The 19,865-nt window shown below is 39.9% G+C and overlaps 1 protein-coding gene across 4 annotated transcripts in view; it reads right to left on the bottom strand.

The window, feature by feature from the left end:
* The window catches only part of SPPL2A (signal peptide peptidase like 2A), a 72,676-nt gene that overhangs the window by 27,190 nt on the left and 25,621 nt on the right, over positions 1 to 19,865 (bottom strand). For 2 of the 4 annotated variants that reach the window (XM_089310338.1, XM_070054198.2), the window contains exons 7-13: positions 18,215 to 18,311; positions 17,504 to 17,605; positions 15,801 to 15,882; positions 14,201 to 14,275; positions 4,871 to 4,927; positions 4,615 to 4,668; positions 4,098 to 4,200 (exon numbers count right to left, since the gene is read on the bottom strand). In XM_089310338.1, coding sequence (XP_089166464.1) covers positions 4,098 to 4,200; positions 4,615 to 4,668; positions 4,871 to 4,927; positions 14,201 to 14,275; positions 15,801 to 15,882; positions 17,504 to 17,605; positions 18,215 to 18,311 — 570 coding nt within the window. The remainder of the gene's footprint in view (positions 1 to 4,097; positions 4,201 to 4,614; positions 4,669 to 4,870; positions 4,928 to 14,200; positions 14,276 to 15,800; positions 15,883 to 17,503; positions 17,606 to 18,214; positions 18,312 to 19,865) is intronic. The other 2 variants (XM_051822006.3, XM_070054199.2) reach the window with 1 other exon arrangement.

Raw genomic sequence — 19,865 nt, forward strand, 5'->3', positions numbered from 1 at the left:
TATCACTTCACATCTGTTAACATGCCCATTATAAATAAGACAACAGATAAAAAGTGTTGGCTGGGAAGTGGAGAAAAGGGCAACTCTTGCACATTGTTGACAGGAATGTAAATTATAGTACAGTCATGCAAAATAGTTTGAGGTTCCTCAAAATATTAAAAATAATGCTGCTATATTATGACCCAGCAATTCCACTACTATGTATATACACAAAGGAAATAAAATAAATATGCAGGAAGTATCTGCATTCCCATATTCATTGCAGAATCATTCACAAAGTTAGGATATAAAATAACTGAAGTGTTCAGCAACAAATGAATGGACATAGAAAATGTTGCATGTATACAAAATGGAATACCATTCAACCTTTAAAAATAGGGAAATCTTGGGGCTGGTGCTGTGGTGCATTGGGTTAATGCCCTGGCCTGAAGCACCAGCATCTCACATGGACGTCAGTTCGAGACTCGGCTGCTCCACTTACGATCCAGCTCTCTGGTGTGGCCTGGGAAAGCAGTAGAAGATGGCTGAAGTCCTTGGGCCCCTGCACCCACGTGGGAGACCCGGAAGAAGCTCCTGGCTCCTGGCTTTGGATCAGCGCAGCTCCAGCTGTTGTGGCCAATTGGAGAGTGAACCATCGGATGGAAGAGATTCTCTCTCTCTGCCTCTCCTCACTCTAACTCTGACTTTCAAATAAATAAATAATTTTTTTTAAAAAAAGAAGGAATCTTGTCATTCACAACATTGTTAAATCTGGAGGATAATAATAAGTGAAATAAGCTGAGCACAGAGAGATGAATACCACAAGATCTTAGTTATTTTTTATTTATTTATTTATTTTTTGACAGAGTAGATAGTGAGAAAGAGAGAGAGAGACAGAGAGAAAGGTCTTCCTTTTGCCGTTGGTTCACCCTCCAATGGCCGCCACGGCCGGTGCGCTGTGGCCGGTGCACCGTGTTGATCCGAAGGTAGGAGCCAGGTGCTTCTCCTGGTCTCCCATGGGGTGCAGGGCCCAAGCACTTGGGCCATCCTCCACTGCACTCTCGGGCCACAGCAGAGAGCTGGCCTGGAAGAGGGGCAACCGGGAAAGAATCTGGCGCGCCGACTGGGACTAGAACCTGGTGTGCCGGCGCCGCTAGGTGGAAGATTAGCCTATTGAGCCGTGGCGCCGGCCAAGATCTTAGTTATGCACAGAATCTAAAATAGTTGAACTCATAAAAGTAGAGTATAATGTTGGTTATAAAGGGTTGGACTAGGGTGCAGGGTTGAGATGTTGGTAAAAGAATACAAAATTTCATTTCAATAAGGATAAGTTCCAGAGATCTGTTCTACAACACAGTAACTAAATATGCTATATTCTTGAAAATTGCTGAGAGCAGATTTTAAGTGTTTTCACCAAAAAAAAAAAAAAAAAAAAGTGAGGTAAAGCAGATACTGATTAGCTTGATTCCACAAGTACATATTTCAAAACCACATGTTATATACAATAAACATATATAATTTTTTATAATTTAAATAATTAAATGAAAAAAACATCAAATGTACTAAAAGGGCCTTTAGGAATGCAATTTCAAATCATGATCAAAAAAGTCTCCTTTCTAAAACTGTTGCTATGAAACAACACTATAATGATGACATTTGAGAGGTTTGTGTGTTTAACTTAACATTCTGGAATAACAGATATAAACCTAAAAAAGTCTCCTTTCTTAGTATAATAATTTGCAATTTTTATAAAGAGTTCAAGCAACAATATAAGCTCTCATTTGTAAACATGCAAGTATGCAGAAACTCATTCATTATCTATTCTTATAAGAAATTGTGTCAAATCCATCCAAAGAAGACATCTCAGATTAAAACAATTGGAATGACATTTAACCACTTAAAAATCAGAAAATATGTTTATAGGCTGTTTGAGCTCATTAGTTTTGGTCTCTCCATAATTAACAAAATAAGTTCCCTGTTATTTTCTGCTTTGGAGTTTTAATCATATTTCTGTGTGTTTCTTATCTTTCTTTTTTTTAAAGGTACTTTTTCCCTTCCAAATTAGAACTTAGCTTTGGAATTAAGACATGTATTGCCAATAAATGTTCTTTCAAGATGTATTTGCTTGAAATTTACTTGAAGAATGCAATGTTTATATACTCTTGTTATTAATTCTACACTAAGGGGTACATACAAGATCTTATATTCTGTGTAGAAAAAAAGGGATGAGTTTGAAGATGTTCAAGGAGCTGTAATGCTACTCAATAGAATACCTGATCAGTTATATGAATGAAGATTCACTAAGTTAGTAAGTTGCTATACTGGATTTTGTCATGCTCACTGCCAGTTTCTCTCTCCACTGGCTTTACTATGTAAACAGAGGGACACTTTCAGACAAGCCACTACTCTTCACACATCCTCAGACACTTAGTACATAGGGAGACTGTCAGAAGAGTGAAGGACAAACTCAGTTGATGCAGAAATATTACTAGTTACTTCTAAATATAGTATCACTGGACTGGGATATAATTTATTCCATAGACAGCCCAGTGAGAAAAACAGGCAGAACTGCAATAACTGACAGACAAGACATGCTAAGGAGAAGATGATCAGTTCCATTATAAACTGTGTCATTTTGGTCTTTTTGTTTTATGAAGCCCTACATGCTGGTGTTCTACTATAGTTCCTCTTGATAAAGCCCTGGCCTAGTATCCTAAAACCACCATTTATAAAACACAACCATCATGTTAAAATAGAAGTAATGAGGCCAGCGCTGTGGATTAGCGGGTAAAGCTGCCACCTGCGGTGCCAGCATCCCATATGGGCGCCGGTTCAAGTCCTGGCTGCTCCACTTCTGATCCAGCTCTCAGCTTTCTGCCTGGGAAAGCACCCACACTGGAGACCTGGAGGAAGTTCCTGGCTCCTGGCTTCGGATCAGCGCAGCTCCGGCCATTGCGGCCAACTGAGGAGTGAACCAGTGGATGGAAGACCTCTCTCTCTGCCTCTCCTTCTCTCTTTGTGTAACTCTGACTTTCAAATAAATAAATAAATCTTGAATTTAAAAAAATAGAACTAACAAAAACTGGCATTAGTATATTCAGCTCTTTAAAAAAAAGATTTATTAATCTATTTGAAAGGCAGAGTTAGAGACAGAGAGAGAGAGAAAGAGAGATTTCATCTACTGGTTCACTAAACAAATGGCCACAACAGCCAGGGCTGGGCCAGGCTGAAGCCTAGAGCCAGGAACTTCTTCCAGGTCTCCCACATGGGTGCAGAGGCCCAAGGACTGGGCCATCCTCTGTTGCTTTCCCAGGTGCGTTAGCAGGGAGCTGGATAGGAAGTGGAACAGCTAAGACTTGAACCTGTGCCCACATGGGATTCCAGAGCTGCAGGCCATGGCTCAACAGGCTGTACCACATCAACCCCAGTGTTTTCAACTTTTAAAGAGGATCACAAAATATACTCTCTTTGGGAAGAAGGTTAAACTTATTCTAGTTGCTTCCTCCTAAGACAGGTTTTGAATTATGGGAGAGATGGTTGGTTGTTAGCACTTATGCTTTATCTTCTACATTTCAAAATACTTTTTTTTAAATAATTTTTTTGATTTATTGGTTTATTTGAAAGTCAGCGTTACAGAGAGAAAGAGCAGAGACAAAGAGAGAGAAAGATCTTCCATCTGATGGTTCACTGCCCAAATGGCCACAATGACCAGGGCTGGGCCAGGTCAAAGCCAGGAGCCACAGCATCTTCCAGGTCTCCCACATGAGTGCAGGGGCCCAAGGACTTGGGCCATCTTCCACTGCTTTCTCTGGCCATAGCAGGGAGCTGGATCACAAGTGAACCAGCCAGGACCAGAATCAGCACCCATATGGGATGACAGTACTGCAGAAGGCAGCTTAAACTTCTGTGTCACAGCTCCAGCCCCTAAAATATTGTTTTCTATTTTTGTCACTGATTCCAATTCTAGAGATTGCCAGAAATACCTGACAAAACAGGTGACTTTTAACAGAGCCTATATATATTATATATAATATATATATATACACACACATACACATATATATATGACAATTTTAAAATATCAGTATATTTTTACTTTTATTGTTACCTTTGCTTACCTGGTACAATAATGTCTCCAAAGCCCAGTATTGATACAGGCATGAGGCACACACTCATTACTGAGAAATAGATTAGCTTTGGTACCCTGATGACTACTGGTAACTATAAAAAAAAAAAGAGATAGAGAGAGAGAGAGAAAAAAAGAAAGGCCACCAATAAACCTCTCGGTAATCTTTCTTTTAGGAAGGAAAGAATGGACATTAGAATAACTGCTTTAACATTTTAAGAGAAAATAAAATCAAAACTAGGCACATACATATACACATTCTACATAGAAAGCTTCAAAGAAACAGATAATGCAGTTTTGGAAAAATGAAACCCAACACACATGTAGGATTAACAGTGTTAATCTAATATCCCCACATATTTTTTTTTTTCCTTTTTACCAAGTATAGGACTCAGATCTTGAAACAGATTTTTTTTTTTTTGGCAATCAATTTTTTTCCCCAAAGAAGAGTCTTGTCTCAGAGGGCATGATTTAAAGTCCAATGAACAGATCTGAAATACAATCCTTACTTTCTCATGGGGAGCTGAGGGTTGAGCAGTGGCTTCCACAAAGTTTCCATCATTCTAGGATGAAACCCAAGTCAATAGGTATTTAATAATTTGGAATAACTAATAAAAGGGCTATATTTTGTGAGAAATTAAGTTTTGCAACACCTTAACATGCACTACATGAGCAATGAATTACAAAGGAAGACAAAATTATCAACTGGATATACAGACACACACATACACCAAATGGCCATTTCTATTTAATTGCCATCCCTACCTTTTCATTATTTCCAAAAGGTCCAGCTGCAACTTCAACCATGATACTCTCACCATTCTAGATTGAGAAGGAAGATGAAACAAGTTGTCCAGTCATTTAAAGAGAACAATCTGCCACTATTCAAGAATGATTAAAATCCCATGGTAAAATGGCCTATTGGAAACTGACTGAAAAATGAGCTGTGGACTGCTTTTTTCCCCTAAGATAGTCTCTGCAGATAGCAAAAATTGAAGGAATCTGTAACAAAATTCACTAGCATATTGTTCCACTTTATCAGAGTTCAGTAATTTTTCAGAACTGACAAACCATCCACTGACTATTCAAGTAAACCTTGAGCTCTGATCTGTACTGATATACTAATATATAACATTTGTAATAGGCTATAAATTTTAAGTGTCTTTAGTTACATCATAAACTATGTTTCTTGGTCAAGTCCAACAGCATCAAAGAAGAGGAACATACTAAGATCTTTTAAATTTAGCTTTGTAACAAGTGTGGGCAATTTTCACTGAATAAAATGTAACTTTGACCTCCTGGCTACTCACCACAATAACAAAATAATCAAGCCAAATTTGAAAAACCCAACCCTATATAACCTGAGAAGCTTCTCTATCCCGAGTCCTGTCCAATTTCAGCCCTGCCTGCTTTGTATGTTCCAATTAAAACATTAATCTTAGCTGAATTTCCCTCCCTTGTGTCTGGCTAAAGTCTTTTTTTCTTTTTTTGGTGGGCTATGTGAAGAGTTCATTAAAAAGTTTCTTCCTGACAAGCAAGTCTATTGTGGAGAAGGGAAACATCGTGAGGTAGCAAAATTAAGACTGCATGAAGCACTCACTTTGTTTCACATTATGGTAAATTTATCAGCAATCAGTGAGAAAAGAGAAACAAATGCTCAATTTTTGGAAAATTTGATTGACTAACTATAATATTTTCCATGTAGGTGGGGTGCACCGGAGAAATCACTTGAATGTTTTTAAAAGGGCCTTACTGACACTTGAGCTGCGTAGAGAGGATAAAATCCCCAACTACAGAAATCTTTTCCTTATGTTAAGTGTTGGGTTACAGAAGAGTTAAGTCACAGGGGTTATAAACTAATACTAAATACAGCTCCTTAAAGAAGATTCCCCTAGGCTGTGATCAAACTTCTAGACAGAGTTCATTTTCTAATTGTTATTGAAAATAGTTAATGTCAGATCATCACTGACATCTCTTCTACTCCTAGTACATGTAAAGGCACATGTTTAGAATATGCGATATATAATCCCTCAAATTTATAGTGAATATCACAAAAGTAAAATTAAGTATTTGATTTTTATTTTATCAAATAAAGAAGATCTATAGCTTTAGTCAATACAAACAAACCAGAGAAGAAGGTATACAATGAATTTAAAAGAGCATTTCAGCTTTTTCTACTGTATCAGATTGCTAGAAATCACACTCCTCATCAATGGGAACTAAGATGGAAAAAAGGAGAAAAATTTCCTAAGCACGGAAGAAAAAAAGGCTTGCGTTTATTAGTATCCTATTCTTTAAAAATTCTGAACATTTTAGATGGAGGGAATGGAAATCATTTGCAGGTGCAAGTGTCTGAAGACATTCTGAAAATGATACTCATGTTAAAATGGAAAAGCTATTTGAAAAAAGTTTAGTTACGGGCTGGCATTCGGCATAGCAGGTTAAGCCTCTGTTTGCAATGCTAGCATCCCATATGGGCTCTAGTTTAAGACCTGCTACACCACTTCTGATCCAGCTCCCTGCTAATGTGCCTGGGATAGCAGCAGAGGATGGTCCAAGTCCTTGGTCCCTGCCACCCACATGGGAGACCTGGAAGAAGCTCTGGGATCCTTGCTTTGTCCTGATGCAGCCCAGGTCATTGGGGAGTAAACCAGTGAATGGAAGATCTCTGTACCTCTGCCATTCAGAAAAAAAAAAAAGTTTAGTTACAGTCTGTAGCTCAGTTCACTGTGTAATATGCCATGGATTTAAGGGAATGGAACTGTAGAGAATGTTTCACTTTCATTATGAAATCTCTGATGGAACAGCTGAAAAAAACACCACGTTTTTGAACCAAGTAAACTGACACAAACTAGATGGCATTATTTTAGATTCCCAACAGGGTATATGTTTGTCCTTATGCTAGTACAGCAAATATTAGAAGTGCAAATTTTTACAGTGATTTCATGGATGGAATGCCTAAGGAAGGGACCAGCACTGTAGGGTGGGAGGTAAAGCCTCCATCTGAGGTGTCGGCATCCCATATAGGTGCTGATTCAAGTCACTTCCTAACCAGTTCCCTGCTAATGGCCTGGGAAAGCAGTGAAAGATGGCCCCAAATGCTTGGGCCCCTGCACCCACATGGGAGACCCAGAAGAAGCTCCTGGCTCCTGGCTTCGGATTGGCCTAGCTCCAGCTGCTGTAGCCATCTGGGGAGTGAACCAGCGGATGGAAGATCCTCACCCCACCCTGGAACTCTGCCTTTCAAATAAATAAATCTTAAAAAAAAAAAAAAAAAAAAAAAAAAGAGTGGTGGGGTCAGTGCTGTGGCATAGCGGGTAAGGCCACCGCCTGCAGTGCTAGCATTCCATATGGGTACCGGTTCGAGTCCTGGCTGCTCCACTTCCAATCCAGCTCTCTGCTGTGGCCTGGAAAAGTAGTAGAAGATGGCCCAAGTCCTTGGGCCCCTGTACCCACGCGGGAGACCTGGAGGAAGCTCCTGGCTCCTGGCTTCGGATCAGCACAGCTCCGACCATTGCGGCCAACTGGGGAGTGAACCAGTGGATGGAAGACCTCTCTGCCTGCCTCTCCTTCTCTCTGTGTAACTGTCACTTTCAAGTAAATAAATAAATCTTTAAAAAAAAAAAGAATGAGAAGAAAAATAGTGAATATCAAACATTAAATATGTACAAGTGAAAAAAGATAAAGGGAGAATATAAAATTACACAGCAAGAATCAAAATAAAATGAAGGGGAGAGAGAGCGAGAAGTAAGCAACAATTAGTGATATATTCATGAGATGATAAAAAGATCAAAGTAGAAAACTGGGCAAATAATGAAGGAATATCATATTATATTCAACCAATACCTTTATTTTATTGAGCAGCCAGTGGCAGAGCTAGGAGTATATGACCTGGTCCTCACTTCATGGAAAGATAATCTGAGAGAGGAACAAATGGACAGAAAGGGGAAGGCCTGTGCACCTCAGCTGAGTTTTTCTTGAGGCCAACATCACTTTGACCTTTACACACAGTCTGGATGCATGAGACTTTCTTACTACAGAAGGCTATGGTTGGGTTCTGTCAAGCAAAGAATTCTGCTGATTATGGGCAGATGGAAAGCTGGCAATGTGCCTCTTACACAGTGGATTAGGAACTGAAGCAGAAAGGGTCATGAGGTCATAGAGCTATACTCCAGGCCTTCAGACTTCCAGTGTGCTGTTCTTCCTTAGGCTCAGATTAGGGCTTCAGAAAGTAAAGAGGCAATGACACATCTCTTTTTTTCTACCTATACAGTCTATAGAACATATTTATTTTCTTATAAGTAAAATTAATTTTAAAATGGAAGAAAAATTACACATACTTGTGTCTGTCAGGATGATGTAAGCAGGGAGGTAATTAGCAAGGAGGACCTAAGGTCACCAGTTCCCACCCTGCAGCCCCACCCGCAATGGGCCCCCTCCTGCCCCTACCTTTCTATGTAGTGGAAAACTGCAGCTTCTACACCACTTAGAACCAGCGCCACCCAAAATAACCAAAGCAGCTGCTGGCTTGTATTCACAATGACCTTTAGCTCATTTTAAGACCATTATAAAATCATCATGGCCAACACACCTACTCCTATCATGCACCAGACACGATGACACTTTGAGTTGTCCAAATCAGGGAAGGAAATGGGTGGTACTCAAGCCTCCGCCACAAACTCTGTCGCTTATGAATATTTAATTAAACCCTGCACCCTGTCTCCACGTCATAGAAAGGGATGGACCAGAAACTTGTGGAACGCAGCTCTCTCTCAGGTGTGCCTACACTCCTTCTTGAGTGTGTACTCTGACTTTGACTGCAAATAAATCTTGCTTCTCTGCTGACGTTTACCTATGTCTCATCCTCAAATACCTTCTTGTCTCAGAGACAAGAACCTAGACCTGGCCAATCTACGTCATCTGGCAAGTCAGCCAGGAGAAAAAGAATTGAAGGTCCATCTAGACACTGGCCAGGGAGTTTTTCTCCCAACACTCACCTCACTTGTGCTCCAAGTTAAAGGTCTTAGTTTCATTCTTCCTTCCTCTCCTTTACTCTGTTCCAACCCACCATGAACTAACTTCTCTTAACTCCCCATCTATCCCCATGGACTCAGCTCTGGGCTGCCTTTTTAAAAATCGGGAAACCTTTAGACTGCATGTTCTAAACAAGAAAAAGGTTTTTTTTTTTTAGTCTTTTGCAACACTATCTGGCCAAAATATGGAGAAAATTGGTTGCCAAACAGAACCCTCAACTTTAATACTATCTTTCAACTTGACCTATTCTGTAAGAGAAAACAAAAATGTTCTTCAGTTCCTTATGCTGATTTTCATGGCATTCCTCCAAAACCCCTCCCTTAGGGGGAGCTGTAGGTTCTGTTACATCCATATCCTCATAGAGACACAGAAACAAAAGAATAGCAAATATATGTGGCAAACTATCCACTATATTGAATAGTCCTCCACTCAGAGCTCAACCACCTCAAGCTCAGTTTGCTCCATCATTGGAATCAACCACAGTGGGAGTTGTGTCCCTCCCTACTCTACTTATTCAAGTCCTGATTCTTGTTACCTTCTTTTAGCCCACTGCCTATACCCTAAAACCCTACTCTCTCTCTCTACTGAAGGACAGCTCAGTTGAATCACTCACAGTGAGGCCTGATACCATTAAGCTATGAGTAACCTGTGTCTTCCAGTAACAGAGGCTAATAGAGATGCTGGTACAATTAGAGTATGTGTTCCTTTTTCATTGGATGACTTAAATCAATGTAAACAATATCTAGTGAGGTTTTCAGAAGACCCTACCAAATTTAGTAACTCTGGCCCTTTAATTTGACCTGGAGTGACAAACACATTGTCCTGTCTACTTAGTGAACCACTGAAGAAAAACAGTAAATCTGGGACAAGACCTAAATTCATGATGACTCCCTGGAAGCTTAAGAATCCAATCAATAGGCTGTGGGAGCCATTGCAGTCCCACAAACAGGCCCTAACTGAAACTATAAAAGAGGTCAAGAGGATTCAAGGCACTGAGAACATATGGTTAACCAACTAATTTCTGGAATGAAAAAGAAAAAAGCATTATCAAGCCTGTGGATTATGACAAAATCAGGTAGGTAACAAAACATAATAGAATCCAGCCTTATTCCAAGGACAACTGTTAGAAGATACAAAACGATATAGTAATGTAGACCCTCCCACACCTGCAGGACAGTTCTTACTCAGTACCCATTTTATCAGACATGCCCTGGTATTTGGAAGAAATTCCAGAATTTGGCAATGGGAATCCAAATTCCCATGAGCCTGATACTAGATATAGTATTGGGGGTGTTTAATAACAGAAGTCCAGACAACAGGTTCATATAATAGCAGTCACTGGAATTAGAACTCTGCCACCTCAGGTCTAACCCAGAGAGTACCCACCCACAAGAGAGGCGTGGAAAGTCAGGACACTGGTATGAGGAATGTCTGTATCTGAAAAGACTGCCCAGGCCTTGGCCCTGATGTAAACAAAAGGGGCACTGGAAGTGGGATAGCCCTCAGCTCCAAAAGGAGGGGAGGACTCCCAGCTCCCTCATGTCCTCATCTGAGCAGCAAGGAGGCCCAGGGACTCAGGCAGCATTCACAACACATATGCTCATCACACTCCTGGAACCACATGTGACCCTAGGTGTTGTAGGTCATATCGATTTTCTAACTGATATGGGAGTCACTTACTCTGCTGAATACCTACACGGGACGCCTATCCTCAAACAGTTAAGTCATCATGGGAGTTAATGGCAAGTCTTGCTCCCAAAAATTTAGTTTGCCTCCGGTTTGCCAGAAAGAAAATGTCTTTATCCCCCACCAGTTTTTGATGATGCCAGAATGTCCAACTCCTTTACTCAGCAGGAATTTGCCATCTTCCCTGTGTACTTCTCTCAGGTTAATCACTCCTAAATCTAGATCTTCGATTATGACACTGATGAATACAGAGAAGACTCAACTGGACGATCTCACTGTTGAAATTCAGAGTAGATGCTAGGGTCTGGGATCAGGACATACCCAGATGGGCTATTCATGTTGCTCTCATTATGGTCTTCGTAATGGACAATGTAAGGTTTCCTCACCAATGCCAATGCCACTTAAAACCAGAAGACCAGTAGGTACTCTAATCTTTAAGTGACAAATTTTGTAATCACAGAGTCCTGGTTCCATGTCAGTTCTCTTGCAATATCCCATCCTGCCAGTTTTAAAGTCAAATGAAGAATACTGAATGGTTCAGAACCTCAGAGCTGTAAATCAGGCTGTCTTGTCACTTCATCCTATTGTATCAAATTCCTATATTATCCTAACCCAGAAACCTGAAGGCACCACTATGTTTACAATTTTGATCAGCAAGTACCTCTTCTGAATATCATTACACCCAGAATCCAAGTATGTGTTTGTCTTTAAATGGACTGATCTGTCCTCAAACATGATTCAACAGTACACTTGGACAGTCCTTTCTCAGTTCTATCCCAGTCCTTCTGGGATAGACTTTCACTGGGTGGATAGAACCCTTTCTATAACCCAAACAGAAAAAGCACAAAAAGGAATCAAAGTTTTACTGAAAGAAATAATTCCATGTTTTGATCTCCTAAGATACCCCCAGACTGACAATGGCCCTTCCTTTGTCTGAAAAGTAACTCAATAGGTAAGTACAGCTCTGGGAATTTTCTACCACCTCCACACCCCTTGGAGAATGCAATCTTCAGGCAAGGTTGAAAGGGTCTTAAAATGTCCCTGGCCAAGCTATACCAGGAGACCTCAGAATCCTGGTTCATGCTATTTTCCACTGCCCTCCTTAGGATAAGAATGGCACCCAAGACTACCTTAAAGCTTAGCTCTTTTGCAACTTAATCATATGGGAGGCCCTTTCTTCACCTCCAACATCCTCTTTGATTCAGGTAGCAAGGTCAAAACATATCATCAATTTAGGTCAGGCTCAGAAGGCTTTGACAGACTATAAGATTCTCCCAGTAGGATCAATGCTGATGGCATAGAAGGCTAAGCCTCCACCAGTGGCACCGGCATCCCATATGGGCACCTGCTCCTTTCCTGCTGCTCCTCTTCTGATCCAGCTCTCTGCTATGGCCTGAGAAAGCAGCAGAAGATGGTCCCAGTGCATGGGCCCCTGCATCCACGTGGGAGACCTGGAAGAAGCTCCTGGCTTCAGTTCGGGCCATTTCTGGCTGTTGTAGCCATTTGAGGAGTGAGCCAGCAGATGGAAGACCTTTCCCTCTGTCTCTCCCTTTCTGTCTATAACTCTACCTCTCAAATAAATAAATAAAAGATTCGCCCAGCACCAGATTCTAAAAGCCATGAACAATCAATCTTCTCAGGAGATCTAGTTTTATTATCTCCTCTTACCAATTACAGCCTAAATGGAAAGGGTTCTTATCAAGTACTACTTAGCACTCCTACTGTAGTTAAATTACAGGAAACTTCTAGCTGGATACACCTGTCAAAAATCAAACTCTACTCCTTGAGTCTTCACAGTCATACCCAGAATATAATTCTGTCTACTATTCTGAGCCAACTGAGATCAAGTTTATCATCAAAAGGCTAAAAAAGATTAAGTAAAATTTTTTGCTTTTGTTGCAAGCTCCCTAGAGAGAGATACATTAAGGCATTAAGCATTAAAGCTGTTGCATTTCCCAGCTGACATGCTTTTCCTATTTCATCTCTTAACTTTCTGGGGAAACTGCCATTGATAGGAATTCTCTCTTGTAAAATTTTCCACCACAATGGCAGGAGAAAATCATACCACATACCATGAACTCAATCTGAGAAACCTATCTACTACATTGGGTGACTTTACCCACACTGTTGGTCAGGTCCTCAGGCAACCGCAAGTTTCTTTACATTCTCTAGCTAAAGTGCTCATGGACAACCTACAAGCCCCTGGCCAAACAGGGTGGTTTATGTGCAGTGATTAATAAAACCTGCTGCACTAATGTTAACGGTAGGCTCATGGAAAAAGATATCAAAAGTATTTACTAAGCCAAGTGATTCCATTATTTTGGTAAAGAAAGTCCCTCAGCTTCTACCACCCTGGAAGCATAAAGAACCAACATGAGTTTTACTCTTGCTCATTTCTGGTCCATGTATACACATCCTGATTGTCTAATTTTTCCTTTCCAGAATTCAACAATTTCATACAAAAAAGATGGTCATGAGGGATTTCAACCATTACTAACAACTGGGCAAACCTCTAGATCAGTTAACAAAGGATTTTTATTTCCTGGTTAGGTAAGGACCATGCCCTGTCACAGCATGAAGAAGTTATAGAAAATGGACTTTCCTCCCTAGACCTTCCACAAAGATTACAGGATGAAAATCTCAAGGGGGAAAAAGATGATGCATACAGGGAAGCAGCTAGAAAAACAGAGTTGAGGTCTCCAGCCCCTCTCTGTAACCCCACTTATATCATTCAACACCCCACCCCCTGGCACTTCCTGCAATGGAAAACCATAGCTTCCAGTTTCATTGACCTCGAGAACATTATAAGGGTATTATAATAAAACTACCACACTTGACACATCTACTTGTATCATGTACCACACACTATGCCACTTTCAAATTTTCCAAAACAAAGCAAGGAAACAGGCAGTACTCAAGCCCCTGCCCTAAACTCTGTCCCATGAAGATTTAAATAAACCCCACCACAGGCTCCATTCCTTAATGCCTCCAGATAGTAGAAAAGGATGGACCCGAATCTTGAGGAGTACAGCTTTCTCTCAAGTATGCTTGCATTCCTTCTTGAGTGTGTACTTTTACTTCATTTTGTATGCAAATAAATATTCCTTCTCTGCTGACCTTTACCTAGGTCTCATCCTCAAATTCTTTTTTTGTGTTGGAAACAAGCACCTGGACACAGCCACCCACTACAAGAAGACTTTTTAATAGTGTAACAAAATGAATTAAAAGTTTGAACATATCCTCTATTAAAAGGTCAGTTCCAATGAAAAGTCCAATAGAAATTTAGTTGTAAATGACTGTAAAATCAATAATCCAAGAGGAGGATTAAGATAACCTTTAAACATGTATTCATGGATTTCAAAAATGTACTCATACCTTTGTGATGAATGGTGTTATAAAAACAAAAAATACATCATAGAGGAGGAGAAGGCCTAGAAGTATCACACATGACTGTTGAAAAAAAAAATTTTTAAAGTGAAATTTCTCATATCAAAATATAAGACTAAACTATTTTGCAACCACAAATAAACATCTGAACATCCACCTGAATATTATTTTTTAAAGAACATTTAACAAAAATTTTAGTTTTTAAAAACTTTACTGTTTGTAGTTTTATTTTACAAACTACATTAAAAGCCTTATCTTTATCCGATTTGCTTTAAAAAAATCACTGAATCAAATAAATGTTCTTCACTGATATATAATCTTACAGAGATTTTATGAATTTGGTACATTACATGAATGATAAAAATATTTTAGCTAGCAAATCCATGGTTGTGTGGGCCTTTTGGTTACAGCCGATTGCAAAAAGGTATGATAGAGCTTTTTGAAGAGGTGAGAAACATTCTATAACTTCATTAGAATAGTGGTTACAAAGCTATATATTCATAAAATTTTAACAAGAAGTACATTTACTTTTTATTCTCTTTTATTTATTTGAATGGTAGAGTGACAGAAAGAGTTAGAAACAGAGACAGAAAGAGATTTTCCATACACTGGTTCATTCCCTAAGAGGCTGCACTGGCCAGGGCTGGACCAGGAAGAATCCAGGAGCCTGCAACTCCATCTGGGGACCAACTACTTGGGTCATCTCCACTGCTTTTCCCAGGAGCATTAGAAGGGAGCTGTATCAGAAGCAGAGCTGCCAGGACTTGAACCAGTGCTCATATGGGAGGCTGGCATCACAGGCAGCAGATTAACCCATTGCACTACAACACTGACCCCAGCAGCACATTTAAAATTGGTACATTTCGGGGCCAGTGTTGTGGCACAGAGGGTAAAACTGATGCCTGCGATGTCAGTGCATCTCCTATGGGAGCTGGTTTGTCTTAGCTGACCCATTTCCGATCCAGCACCCCGCTAACAGCTTGGAAAGCAGCAGATGGCCCAAGTACTTGGTGCCCTGCCATAAATGTGGGAGACCTACATGAAGCTCCTGGCTCATGGCTTTGGCCTGGCCCAGCCCTGGCTGTTGTAGCTACTTGGGGAGTGAACCAGCAGATGGAAGCTCTCTCTCTCTGACTTTTAAATCAATCTAAAAAAAATCCATTTTATTGCATGTAAATTATACCTTAACAAAGTTATATTAAAAAGAAAAAATTGGGGTCGGTGCTGTGGCGTAGTGGGTAAAACCACTGCCTGCAGTGCCAGGATCCCATATGGGTGCCGGTTTGAGTCCTGGCTACTCCACTTCTGATCCAACTCTCTGCTATGGATTGAGATGGCAATGGAGGATGGCCCAAGTCCTTAGGCCCTTCTACCCATGTGGGAGACCCAAAAGAACCTCCAGGCTCCTGGCTTCGCATCGGCACAGCTCCAGTCGCTGCAGCCATTTGGGGAGTGAACCAGCAGAAGAAAGACCTCTCTCTCTCTTTCTGCCTCTGCCTCTCTGTAACTCTACCTTTCAAATAAATATACAATTCTTTAAAAAAAAAGAAAGAAAAATTATTTTAGTCAGCAAAGTAGTATACTTTACCTTAAAGTTGGGTAACTTCAGTGTTTTAATTAAATTCAGACAGAAAGCAATCCCTAAGATATCTTGCAAAATCCAAGCCCACCTAAAATCAAAAGATATAACTTTAGTTTATCAAGTTATTTTTAGATGACATTTTTCAAAAAAAATAGGTCACTGAAGTAATACCATCCAAGTCTATGATCTGACTATTCAGTTATTAAACAGCAAGTGTAACCACAGTAATTTACTGTCCTAGTAGAATAATGAACACTATTATACTAAGAAAAAGTTGAAAGGCTACCTCAGAAGAGCATATACCAGATGCAGGTGCATATTTATCTTTAATCTTTGAACTTACAAGTATGTCTCTAGATAGGCAGCTGGTAATAAGGGATATTGGTATGAATATACAGACAGCTTGAACATTAAGGAAACAAGAGCTATGCAACTTACTTAACCAGAAACTGACAAGCATAATTATCAATTGATTATCTTGCCTTAAAGCTGTCTGAAGTGTATGAACTTTGTTTTTATAATTTTAGGCCATTACATCGTTGTGGTTTTTAATAACATATAATAAATCATTAAATAAAGCTAAGTATGAATTTTTTTCTGGCTATTATTTCTGTAAAAGGACAGTTACCTTCCATATCCCTTCTTTCTGCAAACAGACAGATGCCTTATATATTCCCTTCTTTCTTACATGAAAGATCAAAAACTCTCTGTATTCTTCATCAGTTTTTTTTTTTTTTTTTTTTGACAGGCAGAGTGGACAGTGAGAGAGAGAGACAGAGAGAAAGGTCTTCCTTTGCTGTTGGTTCACCTTCCAATGGTCACTGCGGCCAGCGCACTGCGTTGATCCGAAGCCAGGAGCCAGGTGCTTCTCCTGGTCTCCCATGGGGTGCAGGGCCCAAGCACTTGGGCCATCCTCCACTGCACTCCTGGCCACAGCAGAGAGCTGGCCTGGAAGAGGGGCAACCGGGACAGAATCTGGTGCCCCGACCGGGACTAGAACCCGGTGTGCCGGCGCCACAAGGTGGAGGATTAGCCTAGTGAGCCGCAGCACCGGCCTGCATCTTATATTTTTACTCTTTGCTTCAGCTATACGTTTGGTGTTAAGCAAGTGTATTTCAATACTATTCAAAGAACAGAAACAAGTATTCCAATTTTTTTTTTTTTTAGATCTTCCTCACTCTTACAGCTGTATTACACTCCACTGTGTGGCTATTAAGTACATTTTTGAAATACAGGCGTTTACATCATATTTCTTTCTCTATACTATGAGCTCAAGTCCATTAGCATAAGGTCTTTGAAAAGTAGATTAGGGTGGGTGTTCAATACACAGGTTAAGAGGCCACTTGGGATGCCATCCCATATCGAATTGCCTAGGTTTGAGTCCTGGCTCTGCTCCTGGGTTCCTATTAATGTGCACCATGGGAGGCAGTAGACCATGGCTTCCACCCATGTGAAAGACTTAATTGAGTTCCCAGTTCCTGGGTTTAACCTAGACAAGCACAGGCTGTATGGACAAATGGGGAGTGAACCAGAGGATGGGAGATATCTCTGTCTTTCAAATTAAAAAACAAAAAACAAAAAACAAAAAAGCAGCTTATTTCAAGAATAAAAGCAAAATTAAAAAATCCACAGTAATTGTAATAAGTATCAGGGCGATATCTAAGATAATTTACCCTTAATGCAAAATGAAATACAATCAGGATTCATACCTATCTTCATTTCGAAACACAGCCCAAACCACAACTACTGCTACGCACAGTGCAGAAAGGAAAATAAGTCTCACTTCAGTGCTTTTGCCACGACAGACAATCCTAAAAAACAGATTGAAATAGTTTTGTTTATGCTGTAGATGAAACACAATGTTTACTTGATATAAGAAGGGCAAACATACAGCACAGACACAAGAAGTGACTAAAATTTCAATTTAAAAAATCTTGATTTTTAAGTAAAACAAATGAGACAACATGTTTATCAGACTGTGAAAACTTTCCTCAATGATGGAAATGTTCTGCATTTGTGCTGTCTCACATGGTGGCCACTAACCACATGTGCTTTATGAGACCAGAGATGTGCAATTTTAGTTTTACTTTATTAACTTTAATTAATTTAAACAGCCATAGAGTCAACATACATTAGACTGCACAGGTTTAAAATAACACTCCTAGGCTGGGTATTTAGCCTCGTGGTTAAGATGCTCACATCTCACAGGAGAGACCTGGATTGTGTTTCAGCTCCTGGCTTCAGCTCCACCCAGCCCTAGCAGTTGCAGGCATTTGGGGATTGAATTGGCAGATGGAAGCATTCTCTCTCTCTGCCTCACAAAATTTTTTTTTAAAAAGTTAACATACCACTCACACTTTCCCTTGTATTGTTTTAAATTAAGTATCAATATTAAAGGATTCCCCAAAAGAGATACATACCTGCACTGTCCATATGGGATCTTACGAATTAGTGCAGCAAGACAGTTGTACAGACTCATTGCTGATGCTATGCAGAAAATTGCTATCATAACATAAACTAGAAAAAAAGAGACACTGAATTATATGAGAACAGAAAGAAATTCATAAAGATTTTAGCTTTTTACTGGATGATGATACTTGTAATGACTATTTGTTTTCTGAATTAGACATTTGTAAATATTTAATTTAAATGTAAGGGACAGAAGAATTAATAAACCATTAAGAAACACTTCTAAAAAATGCAACTTAAGGGATGTTAACCATAGATTCCTATGGGGAATTTATCTGTAATAACTTGAAGTATCAAAAAAGTCACATTCATGTAAACAATCTTGTTTATTGTGATAAGATACTAAGATAATTGAAAATGTTAGATGTTTTTCTTTCTTTTTTTTTTTTTTGAAAGGCAGAATTAGACAGTGAGAGAGAGAGAGACAGAGAGAAAGGTCTTCCTTTTCCATTGGTTCACCCCACAAATGGCCACTACAGCTGGCGCGCTGTGCCAATCCTAAGCCAGGAGCCAGGTGCTTCCTCCTGATCTCTCATGCGGGAGAAGGGCCCAAGGACCTGGGCCATCCTCCACTGCCCTCCCGGGCCACAGCAGAGAGCTGGACTGAAGAGAAGCAACCGGAACAGAATCTGGCGCCCCAACCAGGACTAGAACCCGGGGTGCCAGTGCCACAGGCAGAGGATTAGTCAAGTGAGCAGCGGCACCGGCAGATGTTTTTCTGTATGATCCATATTTACTTGAGATTTAAAATGAAAAAACATTTGACCTTTCTGTTGTTGAGGAGGAGGAGGAGGAGGAGGAGGAGGAGGAGAAGGATCACTGTATTTTAACTAAAAGATTCCTTCCTGGAACTTCCTCAAAAATCTCAAAATGGAAAGACAAATTCTACTTGAATTTTTCAAATTCCACTTAATTTCAAAAAAACCACCATTCTCTCCTTTAGGTATAAAAGGAAGTAAGTTAGACACAGTAAATCAGTGATAGCCACTTTCTGAATAATAATCTTAGACAAATTAGTTTTTCAGCCCCTCAGTCCTCATGTCTAAAATGTTAGAAAGATTACCAAAAATGATTTTGGTAAATTTAATAGCAATTACCTCAGGCTTGTCATGAGGACTGGATAAGTTTTTACAAGTGTATGTCAAATGCTTACTAAGAACAGTATCTGGAACATAATAAGCTTTCTATGTGTTATATGTTGTTATTTTTATTATCTGTTATAAATAGTAATGTGAGCAGCAAGTCAGTAAGTCAAAGACTGCCAAAATGATTTTGGTAAGTTAGCTACTAACTTGTACAATCTCAATTTTTAAAACACTACTGGAAATCAGGTTGCTTAAGGCCCGAATAGAATTTTAGGTATCTTATTCAATGTCATACTATACCTAAGAAAACGATTAGGCATGAGAAGGAATTTGGTTAATAAGGGGCTAGCACTGTTGTACAGCAGGCAAAGCCGCCACCTGCAGTGCTGCCATCCCATATGTGTTACAGTCTGAGTCCTGGCTGTTCCACTTCCGATTCAGCTCTCTCTTATGGCTTGGGAAAGCAGTAGCGGAGGTCCTTTGGTCCCTGCAATCGCATGAGAGACCTAGAAAAAGC

The sequence above is a fragment of the Oryctolagus cuniculus genome, chromosome 12 (assembly GCF_051225735.1).
Source record: "Oryctolagus cuniculus isolate XC-2025 breed Fujian yellow rabbit chromosome 12, ASM5122573v1, whole genome shotgun sequence".
In the NCBI taxonomy this organism is placed as follows: Eukaryota; Metazoa; Chordata; class Mammalia; order Lagomorpha; family Leporidae; genus Oryctolagus; species Oryctolagus cuniculus.